Below are 18,936 nucleotides of genomic sequence, written 5' to 3' on the forward strand. Positions count from 1 at the left end.
AAATCGCACAGTAAAACTCACTGCACATCACATCATCCACAAACTCTTCATAATTGTCTTTTTTTATGTTCTGTTCAACACAGACTATCCAAGACAAAACTATTTAATAGTTTTCACGTGCCACTACAGAATCATTCACCTCCTGATTGCAGGTTAGCATACGGCCCAATTTGACAGCAAATGAAAATTATCTCTGACAACCAATCATGAGGCTCTTTGTGAAGGTCTCTATCAAGTCTCATGTAGGCTGACAGTCATTTCAAATCTTGCATTAATTGTTATCCATCTTTACTATCTCAGCAGAAATAAGATGTATTATGAAGTCAGCCTGGATAATTTTTGCTCCAGCAAAGGTAAATCTCTGGAATAGGTCTGAAAGACAATGATAGAAAGATGACTGCCTTGTCACACGCACTTCAAAATTTCTCTCTGAAGAAACCCAAGATTTAATTTCCCAGAGCTACCAATCCAGCTACCAATTTCATCTACAGTAATTACAGTTTACACAATCTCAGTCACAGCAATCACACTCAGTACTGTCAGAGCAGTGTAACTCAGGAATAGCTTCTTAGAAGTCAGTGGAATTACACGGATTTGGTTTAAAAAAAAAGAGATTACAGTTATGAGTAATTTGATAATTGCATAAAAAAAGAAATGGTGTCAATGCAAACTTATAGGTGACTTTTCACTTATACTACAAATTTGCGCCAGCAAATTCAACTAGAAGTTTCCTCAAAGTGTATGTTCAAAATATACTTCCCGAGTAGAAATTTTCTTAGTTTCTAGACTTTGCAGGTACAGTAGAGACCACAGATTTATATGAAGACAATACACTGTGTTTTCCTAACATAATACAAATATATTTCATTGTATGTGTTTGGAGTTTTTTCAAACTAGACAAGTGTCTTGCTGATGAAGCCAACTCTGTTACATACATTATTACATCTTTGAATGCAAATGGAAACTAAATTTTTCCTCTGAATTCTAAAACAGTCACAAGTAAACCCATTTTTTCATTACTTCTTTCTTGCTAAACATGAAATCTTTTTCCATATCCTCCCTCTGAGGAGAGGCTCCCTGACCTCCAAATCCACAGAGCCCAGTGATCTAGAGAAGCAAGTGACCTTCATCCATCCTATACTCACCTCTTCCCTTTACTAGAGAATCCTTCAGAACCCAGCCATGGTCAAAAGAGCTTACCCCAGATTTTTCTCTGGGTAGCCACCTTCCCATTTTGGGTGTCTTAAAAGCAGAGTGCAAGAGGTAGCCAAAACCAGAAAAGAAAATAGGTGTCACTGTATTTAAGGATCAGCCTGAGTTTACCCTCTGGTCCTGTCCAAGTTTCATTGCTACATGGCCACAGAAAACTCCAGAACGTGACACCTTGTCCTGTATACACATGCACACAATGTATTAACCTTCTGCAGAAAATAACCACAAAGCTTTCAAATTTCACTTCGAAAGATAATAAAGCAGAACCCCTGTGAATTATGAAACTGCTTAAGGCTTTGCAGTTATGCCCAGAATAATTTTACAATTATGGATGAAGCTTACAAACCTCACATTAAATTATAAAGTGGAGGTAAACAGAGGCACAAAAAATTATTTTATTAAAAACTTCTTGATGGGCCTTTCTTGCTTTTACCAGCAGTCGTAAAACGGATAGTAACTCACCATACCCAAGCAATTCAAAGTTTTAACTTGAGCTTAGAGTGTGGACAAATTAGAGGAAAGGAAAAAAACCTAAACAAACATGCATCACATCGTTTTCTTATATGCGATGTGCAATACAGGGTATTAAACACAAATTCAATTCTCTGACAATTTATGAATACCATAACCAGGTTACAGTAAAATAGGATCTAAGCATTACTTTCATCTCTCACATGCAACTGTGCTGTCCACAACGAGTTAAGTTATACACCGACCTGCCAATTGCTTCCCGAGGAAATGGGTAAATATGGCCTTTGCCATTGTACGTGAGGCTGTGCAGGGACTCGGGCTTGGAACCACGCGAGGGTGTAAGAGGAACTAATCCCTGCAATTGCAGACGGTTGTGAGCACTGAAACTGGAAAACCTCAAGATCTGTGGCATATAAAGTTCATAAAATAAGCAGGGAAAGAGCTGAAAACACATGCCTAATGCAAAAACCTGCACTGAGGGAGATGAACGACTCTTTACTTTCCTGGGAAAAGTTAGCCATTCCCAGAGGCACACCTAGACTGATTGGAATCTTTGCTGGAGCTTTCTTGTTGGTAAACACCTCTCAAAGCCATTTTTGCAGTATGTGGCACCGTTCTCAGATGCCAAAAACTGCGGTAACTTTTAAAATGGAACTTCAAATTTTAATTTTACCTATTAAATATGAAAATATTTTTAATGAAATATACATGAAAAGTATGCACGGAAGCAAAAATGCAGATTTCGCGTTGCCTTTTGCATTTTCCACTGACTGCTGTTTCAGCCTCTTCCAGATAAGGAATTTTGTTTCACCAGAAGAAAGTTCACTTTATCAGGAACTTGGGAGAAGGTTGAGCATTACTCCAGTTTTACACCTCTCGAATCACTCTTCTGAAATATCTCCATGAACAAATTTGTTTTACTTTATTAATTGGCACTTTATCATGTTAATAGAAAAAAACCTTGTCAAAACTAGAACCACCCCAATTTTAACACATCAAGACTAGGACTGAGCTGTCACTTGCCAGTGGCAAGAAGCACGTATCCTGCTGGGAAGACACCAGCTTCAACAAAGTTTACCTAAGAATCTAACAGCGAGAGATTATTTCCCCAAAGCACTGTGCTGATTGGCTTTCTAAGACTGTGCAAGATTTGTCAGTGATTTTTTTTAAGTATAAAAGTGAAGTTCATTGCTGCATAGAAGGTGAACACAGGACCTGGGTCCCACAAACCCTGTTAGGCCTTTTGCTGGCTCTCTGCACAAGCCTGAGCCATACCCGAGGCATCATGATGATACCATCAGGGCAAAATATACAGATCAGTTTGCAACTATTAAAAAGAACATGTTAAATCACTTCGGCATTCTACAAAATTCTGCTTCTTCCCGATTAGTAAGTACACCCTAAAATTATCATGTAACTAATTAGAGAAGTATGTACTGTTATGTTATTTACAAAACAGATTAAATAAAAAAAGTTGAAGGCGCTCTTTCTTGGTAAACTTCATATCCTCTCTTCAGAAAACTCCCCCACACGTGGCATTTCCAAGTACAAACCAGCTCTCGTGCACTTCTAAACACTGCAACTTGAGTTACCTAAAAGCGGGATTAAACACAGAAAAAGCCAGAAAAATCCCAGCACTTATGTGCTCTATATTTTCCCTACAATGGGAAACCACTAGGTTATTTCCTTTTGCTGGGACACGATGCGTGCAAAACGCAGGGGCTCCCCGAGCGCCCTGTGCAGCTGATACCTCCTGGCAGCCTGCTGTAGTTACTTGTCTCTTCCAAGCACCCGCAGACAGAGCATACACCTGAGGCTCACACAGAACATCTGCAGCGGGATGAGGAACACTCATTTACTACTTCACGTTGTTTCTTCTGTGTTAGATGCTACACCAGTGTCACTCTGAAAATACATTACGGTGCTGCAGTGGTTATAATGTTCTGTTCATTAGTCATGCTTTCTAAAAAGGTCAAAAAAATGTGCAAACTCCCAAGTTACCCACATATGATGGTATAGAATAACCAGCTGTGTGCCCTGAACCACATTTGGAAAAGGAGAGGTTAGCTCTTTACCTCTTTATTTCATCCAGATCTGGATCTCAGCAATTTTTTACACCAACTCAACTCCACTTCAACAGAAACAGACATATAAAAAAACCCCACTCTATTGAAGTGACCTTTTTGCCTTGTGTTCTTTCCCTTCAAAACCTATTTTTAAAATGGTGACACAGTTCTTAAAGCACGCTCCACTCCCCATTTCCAGCATTTTCAGTCTCCTAGGACAAGAAACCACACGTCATTTCTACCAAACTGCTGTGTAGGTTGGTAGCAAAGTGTAGAGCAGTGTCCTGTTATCACTGCCCAGTCACTTCGGTGTTTTATTACAAGTTTAGACTTTACCAAGCCAGGCAGTTGCTGTTGCTTTCCTAAGCAATCATGTTGCAAAAAGGAAGATTTATTTTAGGCAAATTCAACAACCAAGTATTTTCCACGGTATTAAATTTTGCCATTGTGGTGGGAACTAAAAAACTCAAGAAAACACACACACAAAAGCACAAATATGGAAAAATAAAGTTTCCACAAGTTAACATGTTAGGTCTACATTATCTTTAAGATTTTATTATTTATGGATTAAATTATCAATATCTACATGCATGACTCAGGAGCATAAGTCTTATGGTAGTAACCAACAAGTAACTCCTGCTAAACTTGTAAAAAGGTTTTCAGAAATCTATTTACAAGGGATCTTAACACAGGACTTGCTAAGTGGTACTTAAACACCTCTTCACATGTCTGAACATCGTAAAAAATGTTTTGCTCCTTGTCATGCTCATGATATTCTGCACTACTATACCTTTAAAAAGCATTTTTAGTATTTAAATCTATTTTACATTTCTTAGATTGGATGTTGCTGCAAGAATTATCAAAATTCACACCACAAACACGGTGTACCCCTCATGCAGTGTCACAAGTGTCAAAAGAAAACCTCTTAATAAATGCTAGAGAAAACCTGTTCATAAACTCAGCTATAGGGACTCAGGGAGTCTGGGGAGGCACCACACAGAGACATGGCTAAATCCAGCCATACCTGTATCTCCAGTGAATTAGAGAAGGAAGCCCCCAGTGAAAGTGCCTGTTACTAACATGTTTCAATAGGTAACAGACCAAAAATGGTTAGTGGAACGCCACACCAGCGCTTTAGCTTAACTAAGCATGAATCACTGCTCTGGCAGACAGTAGCCAGAGCACGACGCAGTACCAGCTGCAGAGCCTGACTCCGTTGGGCACGTGTGTCAACTGGCATAGCTATTTCAAGTTAGCCACGGCCCTTCAGGAATAGCTCTCACGCACGTACTCTGGAATTAAAGTGGTTTTGACACGGAATAAGACTTGATAGGTAAATCGAATCAGTGTAGTTAACTGCACGACGGTTAGTTCCCCTTCTTCTGACAAAATCCTAAAGGGTAGGTAACTAATTTCTGCAAAAGTTCAGGTTCCCAGGTAGCTTTCAAGGTTAACCACAGATACAAACAACAGCAATACTTTAACCCAAAAGGAATATAAAAATGAAACAGTCTGCAACTAACAAGAAAGATTAAATCTCTTGGTCTATCAGATTAAAAAAAAAAAAAAAAAGCATATTTGACTTCTGATAAACATTTGCAGTTTGGGAGGAAGGATTTGTCAGCCTTGCAAGGACCAGCAGATAGTATGTCGAATAGTTAGTTTATGCCAACAGCACAAGGTAACAAGAGAGGCCCAGGATAGTAAAGAGGAGATAAGGACTATTTAGACAAGTTACTTAACAAGGCACAATAGTTGATTTATGGCCTGAATGAAAGCCTACTGAAAGTATTCCAGTGGATTTCAGCAGGTTTTAAATCAAGTTGAGCCTTAGGGGAAAAAAATGCAGCGATAAAATTTTTATTAACTGTTCCAGCTTTACTTCAAAAAAGCTAAACGAAAATTTTAAATTCACCTCTGGCAAATGATCCTCCACAAGAAGAATGTGCTGTCACTGCACTTGGTAACACACTAAATACTGCCACTGTCACTGCCACCCAGAGCCATTAAAGGAACAAGGAGCAAATGCCCTCTTCAAAAACACAATGTTAAACCAAAGAAAACATTGAATATTGGGGGGGTAAAGGTTGTTCAATTCAAATAGAAAAAATATTGCAAGAAACAATGAGCGATCTACAAGATACATGCGTTTTGTTCAACTTTGGGAGGCCAAAACACTTGTATTTCTTTCACAGAACAGTGCAGAAAATATACAGTTTCTTACTATGAAATTTGTTATACTGTCATGGTGTTGTAAAACAGCCTAAAAGCAACAGAAGGTTAATTAGGAACCAGAAATCCTCCAGTAAAATAAGACTAAAAAAAAAAATCACTCATACTGCTAATTATATCATAAACCATTCATATTGACTACAACAATTTCCCCCTCAGTCCAAGTTCTTTACACATTATAAATAACCGCTGAGGATGGACCAATCAAAGCTAACAAGCTAGCCTGAAGTTCATGGTTGAGAACCTGATGACACTCTGTAATTATGGTGGCACAAGACCTACCAGAGGAGGACACCAGGCTCCGCAGGCCCTGCTGCTGCCTGGGCTGCCTCATAACACCACTTGGAGCACGCGAAGTGGCCGCGTATTTTAAACCTAGTTTGGGTGTTGCTATGTTTGCACCCTTTACTGCAAACCCAAAGAACAGGAAAAATACTAGAAATTATGAATGAAGGGTGGGCAGAGGGGAAAAAGTCTTTCAAACTTTCCTTTTATGCTCTGTTTTCTCATGTCTACCCCAAAATGTATATTTGGTGCCCCAATCCGAAGGCTTAGGAACGGAAGCTGTGCTGTAGGCCCATCAAAAGGACAAATATTTTCGAAGTATGACTTCCTGTTCTAAGTTTAAAGTTATCATGATGGGATAAAGTAGAACACAGAAAAGCCTGTAAGTATGAGCTGAAAGAGAACAACTTAAAGGCTCTAATCACTGTGCCCTAAAAATATAAATGTGGCTCTGAGGTCTACTCTTAACTACTAGAGTTCTTAAGAGTCCAGAACTCCCCCTTTAACTGGGACCTTCACATACCTGCCAACAAGCATTTGCAAGCTCCTGTTTCTGAGGATCAATGCCACAAGCAGTATCCAAGATTTTCATAATTGCTTTAATATTCCATACCATCCCTTCAGAGAGTGAACTGTAAGCTTACCAGCATTCTTACCCTGAGAATTCTTTACCATGTTACTATGAGATGATAAGTAAAAATTTCAGAACTGTGAAACTCCCGATACTGTGGAATTTAATTAAAATTACTAAAATTTTATTACAAAATAAGATGAAATATTTGATCATTTCCCTTCGGGAGTGTGTATCTTCTGGCTTTTTTCACTTTAAATATATTGACTGTTTCTAAACTATTAAGGAATTTAAAACTTGCTTCCAGAGAATATGACAAAAGATGATTTAAATCAAGTATTACAGTATATATGTTACATCTAACAAGAGACAAATCTTACTTGTATTTTAAACTTCTTTGGAATTAAATTACCTAATACACATACACAAGAATAACATCAGACTAGATAATGTGCTCTGACCTTTCTGTTTTTGACTCACTGTCAGCTCGATAGTGTTCAAGGTCTTGGTAAAGAGACTGCAATTCTGCTTGAAGTCCTTTTTCACGTTCTATACTTCCTTCATAAAATTTAATCTCTTTTTCCATTGCTTTCACTTTTTCTTCCATCACCTTAAATTCATGAAGTATCAAATAGCTGATTCCACAGTATTTACACACTGTCTCGTCCCGGGACATCTAGAAAAAAATAAAAATTGTAAAATTATTTGTAAGAAAGGAGTCAAAAAAACCCACCTGAATGACACTAAATAATAATAATAAATCTGAGTATTTGATACCATTTACTGCTCTGGAGCATTTATGATCAGATCATGTTATTGCTTTAACAAATCAAGCTATAGCAGTACTTTCGCTTACTGGAAACTTCACGAGATATATCAACTACGCAATTTACTATGTGGGAACTCCCACTGGAATTCTAAACTGAAGTACATCTGAATTATGTTTGATGTATTAATTTAAAATAAAATGCTGTGTTTTACAAAGTTACCTCCTTAATGAATTTGGGATCACCTGAGCCAGAAAAATGTTATTTACTGTGATTTTTTGACAACTCATATCCAACTGAAGTAGGCAAGATGAAAAGTGGAAAGCGAATAGAATTACGTAATCCAGCAATCTTTACAAAAATAATTCAAATGACTAAGGGACTAATTATTATGATGTAGCATCCATGGCACTTGAGTGTGGTGGAAAATGTAACCCATTTACTATGTATAAGTATTAATCACTGATTAAAAAAAATACAGAGTACGTAATACATATCTAATTCAAAGACCATTTCTTAAATTGAGAAACGTACTTTTGTAAGTGATCAAATTATTAAGCTTTGCAGTAAGCAAGGCTTCATAAATATGAACAGGTAGATGTGCTCTGACTTTGATACGTACTCCTTACTCAGTATATCAGTTATTACTGTGTCTTTTAATAATTGTCACTTCCAGAAAAAAAATGCTCAGTTTACAAGCGATGCCGAACTGAACCTGCACAAGAAATGGATATGGAGTAAGTAAATCAGCCAGACCAACTCGAGGAGGTCTGACACTTCAGCAGGGGATATGTAAGCATTTGCTTGCCAACACAGCCCCCTGAACATGACAGGTCTTACTCCGTGCTTGAGTCACAGCATAAATGCATTTGAGAGGAGATGGTTAGAACTAAGACTAGGTCAGAGGACACTCATAGTACAGCTAAAGAGACAACCTCAAAGTAACAAATATAAAAGGTATCGGTAAGCTTGCAGACATGAAAGATAAATAATGGGTAGCAGCTGGAAGAGTGTGTGTTTGTGTATTGAGAGCTTAAAACAGGCTTCAACCCCTCTTGCAATTATCAACTGTTACAAGGATTTTAACACAATGACATATGAAAATCAGAAAGCTGGAAAACTGCAAATGGTTTAAGTCAAAGAATATAAGAATCCCTTGACTTACAGAAAAGAAAAAGGAAGACATTTTGAGACTGGGATAAATTGAAAGAAATCATACTTAGATGAAAGAAAAACAGCTTTCAAAAATCATAAACTAAAGACTCATCCCATGATTCAACAAACTTCAGCACTTTAAATATAGCTTGATAAAAACGGTATTTCAGGATGCCCTGGGATTACCAGGCCAAGCTTTATTTTCCAATCTCTTAGTTTTGCCCCAGTTTAAAATGCCCCTAGTTACAGTTGCTCTGAATGAGCTGAAAATGCAAGTTTATTTTTCCTGGCAGCTGCAAACTGTGCTTGGAAATATGAAACTGTTATTCAGGATAACTACCATAAAGTTCCAAAGCACTAAAATTACTATATTGAAAAAGGACAAAATGAGCTGTTATAAGGAGCACAGGAGGGGGGCTCTTATCCCCAAAAGAACATTGTGCTCTCTTGCAGCACCACCACTGCCGTCTTTCAAATAAACAGAAATTTCGCTGGGTACAAGGATTAAAAACAAAATAAACAATTGGGGTCCTGAACTGAAAATGTTTTATGCAAGTACTAAAACTTTTTCGTTTTCAAATTCAATTTTATTACCGAACTTAAAAATAAATGAAGTCATAGAACAATAAATATTATCCATCTGGACTTAGCAGGAAACAGGTCCCGTTCTTCACATCCATTCCTCAGGTGAAGTAAAAACTTGTAAGGACTTCAGAGCAGGTTGGATTTTTAAAGTATTTGCTGTGTAGGCAAAAAAGCACAGGAAAGTCCTAAGGCTTTATATTACTGCACTACGGAAAGAAAGTTCTGTCTTTTAATCAGAACCTTGCTTCTGTACACGCACAATTATCCTGCAATACGCCATATATAGACTGAACTAGTTTTAAAATATCTACCTGTAGTATAAGTAGCAGCTTCCTAACACCAGTAATGAGTTTGGCATGGGTTGAGTGATGCTCAACAGGCAAGCCAGCCCAAACTAAATTTCACGCTGCAGTAGATTAACACCAATAAGCAAGCTAACTGATTTAAATCCAGCACACGTATATGCCCAATATACCTAGAAAATTAAGAGGACCCAGTTGAAAGTGAATAGCTCCAAAGAGCAAAGCCTGAACTGGGCAGAGCAAGGGGCGCATTAATCTCAATTCTCATTCTAAAGCCAAGATTCCTCTCTCTTGCCCATAAAGGTCAAATCACAAGCAGGACTTTTTCTTCTTTTTTTTTTTTTTTTTTTTCTTTTTTTCTCCCCTTTCTTCTGCATTGCAACATCACAACTTGAGTTCTCCTCATTGATACTTAAAATATCTCCTGAAATTCCTGAGCTGGTTGGACATTTTTCAGAAGTTAGTGGAGCTTCACACAGACAGGTACAGAGAAATGCTGCCAAGCTGTAGACGCTGATTTCATTCAGCCAAAATAAAGACAAATCTTAGGGCTACACCAATTTAAAGGTCAGAACCAGAAAGCATTTTATAGCTTTGCAGACTACTTACAAATGGAATGGTTTGGGGTTTTGCAGTTTTCAAGAGATACATTACTTCACCTACGTGTGTATTTCTCTGCTGCCACCCTTCAACAATTTGTGAACCAGAATGTTTGGTCATTTATAACCAATTCTGACACAGAGGGCAGAAACATTTAAGTGTCTAAAGGTTTTAGACAACCAGGCAGGCAAGAAAGACTTCCTAAGTTCCCTCCTGAAGAAAACTCTGCAGTGTGAGCAGTCCCTATCAGATAATCCACACAGGAGAGCATTTTATAAATGGTCTGTCCAGGAGAAAAGATTCCAGTAGACCTTGTATCTTAGACACCAAAGTTGATCAACCATTACACAAAAGTCTGTAGAAAACAAATCTTCTTTAGTTCTTATGCTTATAAAGCTACCTTTCCTGGAATAATATGATCACTGAGTATTCCATACACAATGATTTATGTTTTCAGATTCTGTATTTCACTATTTACATTTGATCAAAAGACTGTTGTCATCTTCTCAAATGAAAAGCAGAAAAAGAAAAAAAAAAATCAGGGGAAAAGCAGAGTTTGGAAGGAATAGAAAAGGAAACTATCAGAGCTCTAACTAGAAAGGGGACTGTGTACGTCCTTAGTAGTGAGAATAAGCAGTGAATAGAAAAAAATCAATTAGGAATTAAAAAAACAAACAGAAGGTAATTTTAATATTGTGGTTTTGGTCAGCCTGGACAGGGAAACTCAAGGCAAACAGGACTTGCAGCAGAAGGATACTAAAAAAACTCTGCTGTATGAGTTAGCACAACTGTACTGCATGCACAATAACACAAAAAGAAAAATAAACTGAGGACAGAGTGCTTGAACTAGGAAGATATTTGCTCCTTAAGATTTTGAGCTACAGTTCAGATACACATTACACCAGATGCTATAAGGGATGAGAGCCATGTCCAGAACAAACCGTATCGCAAGGTAGCTGTGATATTCCAGCAGCTGTTCCACTACAGCATCTGTGGGAGTAGTTTTAACTCAGAGCTGCATTCGGTTTTGGAAGAAATAATATTATTCCATGGTTACACAGATTTCTTTAGCTACCAAGGGCAAGTGGAGAACTGAGCCAAGATGGATAGTCACTCAAATTACATCTGTCTGACTCAGTACCGTAAGCATCTGTAGAGCATAAGTTATAAGGAAAAAAAAAAGAAAAAAGAAAAAAATTGCTTTGGTGGTCTGGACCATTTTTAGCCTTTTGAATGACAAGACAGGAATTTGTATCATTTCAACTTCACCAAATAACTACAGGGAGCATCAGCTTGTGCACTGCTATTCTTCTCCTGTGGTATTTCAGATTCCACCCACAAAAACTACCACGATAAAGAGATAAATTCTTGTTAAAAGAAAAACGATCTACTTTCTCACTTAGCAGTGCCTTGGTATTACAACATCCAGCATATGGATCGCTTATGCTAGAAATAGTCTGTTACAAGCAGCTAATAAATAGCCATGACTCTTAAAAGCCAGAACTTAAGTCCTCAATTAATGATTTTTTTTAAAAAAAAAAGCTTTGAATATGTTTCTGTGCATCGCTGAAATAAAAACATAGAGCCATGAGCACAGATGTATTCCTTGTACATTAATTTTACAGCGCAGGGGAGGGAGAGCCTAAGGGAACTGCGGCACTCACCATCCTCCTTGCATCACCCGGTGCTGCTCAGGCACATAACGCAGGAGTAGCAGCTCTTCCTCCCTCCCCAGTTGATCTGTCAGGACTGAGACCGCTTTAGCAAGGACTGGCCAAATAACAAAAAACCCTGTATTTGTCCGAATGACACTTGTAGCCGAACAATACATACAACTCAAGAAAAAAAAAAAAAAAAACAACAACATTATGCTGCAGCTGGGTGCTCTTAAATTATTTCTGTATATTGATTGTTTTATTCTACTGTTACTTGATTCTACCTTATTATTTGAATCTACTTTCTTTTTGGTTTACTCCTCCTCTCCCATACTATTTTCATTTCTCTCATGTTGTTTGTCCCTCTCCTGACAAACTAGCCAATCTCTATTACAGAAAAATAAATCATTACTCAAACCACACAACTGATTTTCTAGGAAGAAAGCAGAGCCTTCTGCTGTATATGCAAAACCGAAGAGTTATTTGATTGAAATTGATCTTTTTTTTATTCAAAGAAAGATTTTTAAGATCCTCAGGAGAAACATCACTTCTTTTAAAAAAAAGTTTATTGAGTCAAGTTTTCAGTCAGCATCTACTCAGAAAGTAATACAGATTGTAATGCTAAGCCATGCTGCATACATAATTATTTGCTCCACTTCCATAAAATAGCAGTTGCAACATAAAAATCACAGTACTTGCTTTGAATACATATGAATAGTGTAGAAATATGCTTGTAGTAAAAACAGAATGTCCTGCTCTCAAAAGCTTCATTCAAAACATGCCCTGAAATAATCAGTTTGTCACGACAGGAAATAATACTCGGATTTCAGGTAGCTTTAATTTTTTCCTGCCTGTGAATAAAGCAGACTAATGAATCATAAAAGACTGTGTTGCACTGCTAGTAACCACACACACTCACACAAGCCCTGCAAATATCTAACACATGTCCAACAGGCCGTGCAGACCTTACTGGTACTCGTAACCTCTTCTGGGATGTGTTAGGGCACACTCCAACTCAGCGCAACGCAGAGCTGAGAACTGAACTGCAGGACACTGCAACAAAAATGCCATGCCTGCCAGACAAAAGATCATTTAGCCCATTGTTAACCATATCTCTGCCTGACGATACTGACTTCTTGCATCCGTAGTTGCAACAGTTGGGAAGCCCCTCGTAGCTGCAACCCAACTGCCTGTGATGCAAGGGATGCTGCAATCCCTCCAACTCCTAGCAGCGTGCTTGGCTGCCAGTTGAGAAAGGGTACAGAAAAGCCTGAATATGGTGAATACAGCCCCAACCTTATGAGAAAAGCTAGAATACAGTGAATGCAGCCCTAGTCTTACGAGTATAGCAAGAGATCAAAATCCTCTGCTGCCTGAGGTGACCACCAGTGACTCCAGAATTCTCCCACTAGGAATGGAAGGTCATTATCCAAGTTCAGAAGATCTGCTGTCAAAAATGCTCTGGTACCACAGTACACAGTGGTAACAAAGCAGGCTGCCTTTGCTATCTGGGAACTGGTTTTCCTAAACCAACTACGGGTCCATGGCTACCTGGTTCACTGTTGAGAGCTTTCCATCGCTTTAGGCTATAACACGTGGGCTTATACCAAAAGTAAGTAGGTATTTCCTAACATTTCCCAAGCATATTACAGCCACTCAGAACATTCACATAGCTGGAGTTATGCCAACAAAATTTAGAAGTTAAAAATTCTGTAGCCAAATACTGAAAATCTCAGTGGGCAAATCGTGAACATCATCTTAAGAAGCATTCATGAGGTACATGACAACAGGACTTTGAAAAAACCTCCTGCCATTCTGCTACTACCATGCTCATCTGGATGGCACGAATGGAAATGCTCCTGCTTCTAAATCCATATTGAAACTCTAAGTACCAAATACATAGCTATTTCGTTCACTTCTACAAAGCTAAACTTGGTGGACAGGACAGATTCTTTAGCTAATTAATGCAACTGGAACTTTGTAAGTACCTATTAAAAAAAAATAACCCCAGGTTCAAAAAAGCAAGAAAAATTAAGGATAACATAATGTGCTCATAAAGATACCATAATGTGCTCAATCTATAGCACACATGGCAAATCTAATGAGTAACCATTCGTTACTAGTAACGTACGTGATGTTTTGTGGATAGTTAGATACCACGGAACGTTCTGTACTGATGTATAACACAGCTTCAAAGTTCCTGCTCTGCTTGCTTTCTTAAACTCCTAGGGTGAGCGAACTACCAATCTGTAAGGCTATCTTGTGTTCAATTAATTTCATGATTTATGTTAAGCAAAGGTTATTTGTTTGCCAAATAAAATTAAGTAGAACTGTTTGTTTGGTACTTTGAGGAGTCAGGGTGTCATTTTACTGTCTTATGCAGGTGGCTGCTGTTTTGTTTCCCACCTCAGTAAGATCTTCAGGGCAAAAGTGCATCTTCCCACCTGTTTACATTAAATGGACAACAACAATGCTGAAACAAACAGAACTTTAATAAAGTTCACAAGTATATGAAAGATGAGTCTACTACTAGCAACAGACAACTAACAAGGCGCAATATGATAACCTTCTTTTCTCTCAAGGAAAAAAAAAAATAAACAAAACCAACCCATAAAGACCTCAAAGAGGAAAAAGAGAACTCCCCCAAAATACACATCCATAACATTGGAGTAAAGGAAACACTAACTTCTTTTTTACCATTCGGTGGTCTATACCTTCAGACTGAGCTTGATGGCATAAACCTTAAGACATGTACATACATGAAAAAGTAGGGATTAGCAGCCAGCGATCTCTGCAAAGTTCCTTCTACAGCCCTGTGACAGTACACTTACAAGAAAATGTAGGGTTCTACTGAGGCAAACCAACCAACTTACTGAGCTAAAACACCAGCTATCTGGCACACCAAATCTGCAAACATCATGTCCCAGAAGCGTACAAGCGTCCCTAACATAAGGCTGAGAACCAGAGAACACCCTCCCTAAAAACGGTCACAGATGGCTTGGACTTGTCATGGACTGATTTGGTTATTTCCCTCCCTGGAAGTTACCAATTCTCCAGTGTCTGCTGCCAAAACAGCAGCAGCTGTTCTCCACGTTCGCCATCACCACCGCTCCATGTGGCATAGCTTCCTTGGAAACTTCCAGGGAAAACCAACTCTTCCTGACTTGCAACACTGACAGACGTGCTCAGTGAGGGAACCAAAGTGCTAAAAGGCAAAGTCACAATTCTGGGCTTTTAAAAATTTCTTTAGAAACAAACCATGATTTAGATCTTACTAATAATTAGTTCCTATGTGACTGTAAATACAAAAAAAAAAAATACTATAAGCTTTCATAACGGACACGTGGATGTTTATTTACCTGTTGATTTATTTTCTTTTCATTTAGCACCCATCTTGCAATGCATATTGTGTGAAAGAGGTATGACAGCAGTAGAAGGAAAGTGAGCAGGAGAGGGAGAGAAAAGAGGGTCATGTAAAATTCTTACCTGACTCTCTAAGGCAAAACTGATCAGAACATGATGGACTAAAGTCCCTTCAACATCTATCATTTCATTAACAAAACACCAAGAAATCTCCTCCCCTCTAGATTAAAGCTTCCTTTAAAATTTAATAAACATAATGGGCAACATCTACTGGACCCAGTCTGCAAACGCTCAATTTATGTCAACTTCTGCTGTGACATCCATGGCTTTACTCTAACAGGTCTTTCTCTGTGGCAGGCTTTGGCAGTAGAACAGTCTGCAGAGTAGGCTCTTCCAGGTGGACCCAAGATGCTCCCTTCCTTTCTCCCTCTCGGTACTACCCTCTAGAAGAGTGCCATTTTGGAGGCAGCTATGTCACTGCTCCAAGTATTGATAAACACCTTGTGAAGCTCCTCCATCTGCTAAGAGCATGAAGGAGAGGAACGCTGAGAGCTCTGGTCTGTGTCCTTTCTCTTGAGACAGCTGCTTGATCCCTTGTCAGCACTACAACCCAACCTCCAGCAAGCCAACGCAGAACGGCACCTAGCAGGGAATATCTGCAGCTAAAATCACAATGCTTAACACACTCCCTCCAGACACACATGCTCCTTTGGCCAGCAAACCACATGTTGGGAGCATGTGCTCAGTTTGGCAGAGCGATCTACAGCTGGCACAAGTTCTGCATATGTTGGGAGCAGTCTAAAAGAAAAGACTCCAAAAGAGATGCTATAAAATCCAAGAAGCAGGGAATGTGAAGGGAATAACAACTTGTGTACATCAAAGGTAGAAAATACAAGGGCAGGAAATTGTGAGAATGACTTGTAATCAAGCTCTGTATCTTGTAACCATACAGCGCCTACAATGCAAGTCAGCTGAGACGAGCAGCAGCAAAGGATATGTCAAACCCTGACACTTAACTGATCCCAAAATCTTGGGCTGTCGTTGCCGTAGAGCTCATGCATCTCACACTGAGGTGACAGGGTAGGATGGGACAGGAACGTAAGCCTGCTCATGTATGTATCTAAAAGTACTGATGTGCCTTCTGCATATAGATCTTTTTGTTAAAGGCGCACTGCCAAACCGAAAGATCTCAGGAGGTTGCCTGCCCACTCATTTACTCCAAAGCAACGGTTTGCCTTGCTTGTCCCCCACGGTGCCACTGGAGGAATTCCATAACTCCCTTGGGTGAGCTGCTCCAGAGCTCAGCCACCCCTGCATCTAGAGTTTCATCATGTCATCCAAAGCAAGTCCAGAAAGGGGAGGATAAGATTAATTTTCAGCTGGAGATGAAGGACAACCACCATCTTCCTACATGTGTGAATATCGGTACTGTGCCCTCAAGTATTTTCCAGAATAAGCAAACCCAGTTCTATTATCCTTTCCTAGAAGAACAAGGTTTTTAAGCTCTTCACTATTTTTGCATTTTTCCAGATTCCCATCAACCATGTTATTTTTCTTAAGGCCTGCAGCTCAGAACTGATGCCTTAACAGATCTGAGCAGAGGAATAAAGGCCCTTTTCATGCGCAATTCCTATACTAACACATTTAATACTTGCTTTCTTTGCAACGTCACTTTGTTAATATTATTTTGCTTATGACCTGATTATAGACCTCAGTGTTAGGTTTGCCAAGGAAGCTTAATCAGTTACTGTGTATTTTATATTGATGCATTGGACTTTCTCTTTTTAAATATGCCTTATTCTTAGTAAGAATATAAAGCTTAATGCTGTTCCCAGAGTGCTCACAACCCCTCCCAGACTGGCATCAGTCTATTCCTTCTTGTAACCTAAAATCCTAGCTCAATGAAAAACAGCAACCACCAACACTCCTACTGAAAGAAATAACGTCACCCCCTTTCTGTTCCCAGTTTGTGCCTGCACTCACACCTGCTCCCTCCTTGTGCTAGCATATGCGTAGCACACGGATCAGGAACAACATCGGGAACTGATCCAAATGAAAGACAGCTGAAGTGCCACCAAACTACAGCCTTAAGTCATTAATGGAAATACTGAGCAGTACTAGATCCAGAACAATTCCCTCATGTATTTCATCCAACAATCTGGCACAACTGTTTTGCTGAGAAACTTGCATGCATTTTTGCTAACCACCTTATCCTGTTGATGCTTGAGAACTAATTTCTAAATAAACAAAGGTATCTGGTATCTTTCCTGCTACCAAAACAGCTGCTAATGAGTCTGTACATTTCCCAGGCCCTTCCCCTCCCCTTCTTTAAGGGCAAGTATTCCTTTTCCCTTCCTTTGGCTATCTTACCCATCCTTGAATTCTCAGAAATCATCACTGATGGCTCAGAAATTGTCTCAACAATTTCCTGGACTATTCCTGGGAGAATTTCTTCAGGCTGTGCTAGCCTAAGCACATAAAACTTTTAAATTACTTGTTGATTATTAGACGCATACCAAAAACTGAGGACAGCAGGATGTTTTACTGCCAAAGTAAAAACTTCATAGTGATACAAAAGTGACTCGTGTTCCACTTGTGTGCATCACCGCTTATGAAGAGCCTCCCCAAAAGTTAACCCATATAAACAGCACCATTGTTACTTTGGTAATGATTTGTCTCCCAAACAAAACAACAGCCTCATACACCAAGAAAAGATACAAGAACAGATGAAGGGGAATGTTCCGTTCCTATTTGTATCGACACTGCTTAGGAACAATTACACATTATGCTCTGCAGTGATTCCAAATTTACAGCAACAAAACATGCTACATGGGGGAAAACCTGAAAGTCACCTAGCAGTGACAACACCATTACTGAATATGTTCCTCTACAGTGTTCCTACAGCATTAGTGTGTAATTATGCTTCATATATAATGACAAAACTTAGAACACACCCAATCTAACACCAAGACCAATGTGTACCAGATAATCTACCAGTGTTTAAAGGTCAGTGAAATATTCCTAAATTACTGCAGCTTCTGGTCTCTAAATGGTTTGGTTTTTGCACTTCCACCGCTTCATACCTTTCGAATCTCCTCGGGCAGCGGGTGAACGGGGATGTGCCGCTCCATGGCCTCCTGAAAACGCTGCGGTGGGGTCAGGGAAGCTGCCAGAGGTGACAGGGAGGGTCAGAACCTGCCCTCGGCAACCGGGCCACGCGTCTCCTCTGGCCTACGCACGCCACGCGCGGCCCAGGCCAGCCCCGAGAGGCCTCCCCACGCCCGCGTCGCCTGCTCGGGGACAGGCCGCGGCTGCCGGCAGCGGCGGGGAGCGGTGACGGCGCGCAGGCCGCGGCGGAGAGCGAGGGAAAGCGGGGGAGGGGGGAGCGACGGGACGCGGCGGTGCGGAGCCCCCCCCCCCCCCGAACCGGGGCCACACACCCCCCACCCACCCCGGGAGGCGCCGGAGCCCAGGACAGCCGGAAGGAAGCGGAGTGAGGGAAGGCAACCGGGGCGGCCATTTTCTTACCGTGGCTTCCTCCGTAACCACGGCAACGGCGCGCGGTCCCGCGCATGCGCGTCACGTGGCCGCGGGGCGGGGGCAGGCGAGGCTGAGGGACTGAGGTGCCTCACGAACCGGCCCGGTTTAAAATTAATAATTCGGTAAGGGAGG

At 40.0% G+C, this 18,936-nt stretch overlaps 1 protein-coding gene across 5 annotated transcripts in view; it reads right to left on the reverse strand.

The window, feature by feature from the left end:
• The window catches only part of LEKR1 (leucine, glutamate and lysine rich 1), a 97,005-nt gene that overhangs the window by 41,582 nt on the left and 36,487 nt on the right, over positions 1 to 18,936 (reverse strand). For 2 of the 5 annotated variants that reach the window (XM_074834382.1, XM_074834381.1), the window contains exons 1-2: positions 18,348 to 18,594; positions 7,299 to 7,513 (exon numbers count right to left, since the gene is read on the reverse strand). In XM_074834382.1, coding sequence (XP_074690483.1) covers positions 7,299 to 7,513; positions 18,348 to 18,395 — 263 coding nt within the window. In that variant the 5' untranslated portion in view covers positions 18,396 to 18,594. Of the gene's footprint in view, positions 1 to 7,298; positions 7,514 to 11,910; positions 11,975 to 18,347; positions 18,595 to 18,936 lie in introns of those variants that run through there. The other 3 variants (XM_074834383.1, XM_074834384.1, XM_074834385.1) reach the window with 3 other exon arrangements.

This window comes from Strix aluco, chromosome 9 (assembly GCF_031877795.1).
Source record: "Strix aluco isolate bStrAlu1 chromosome 9, bStrAlu1.hap1, whole genome shotgun sequence".
NCBI classification, from domain to species: Eukaryota; Metazoa; Chordata; class Aves; order Strigiformes; family Strigidae; genus Strix; species Strix aluco.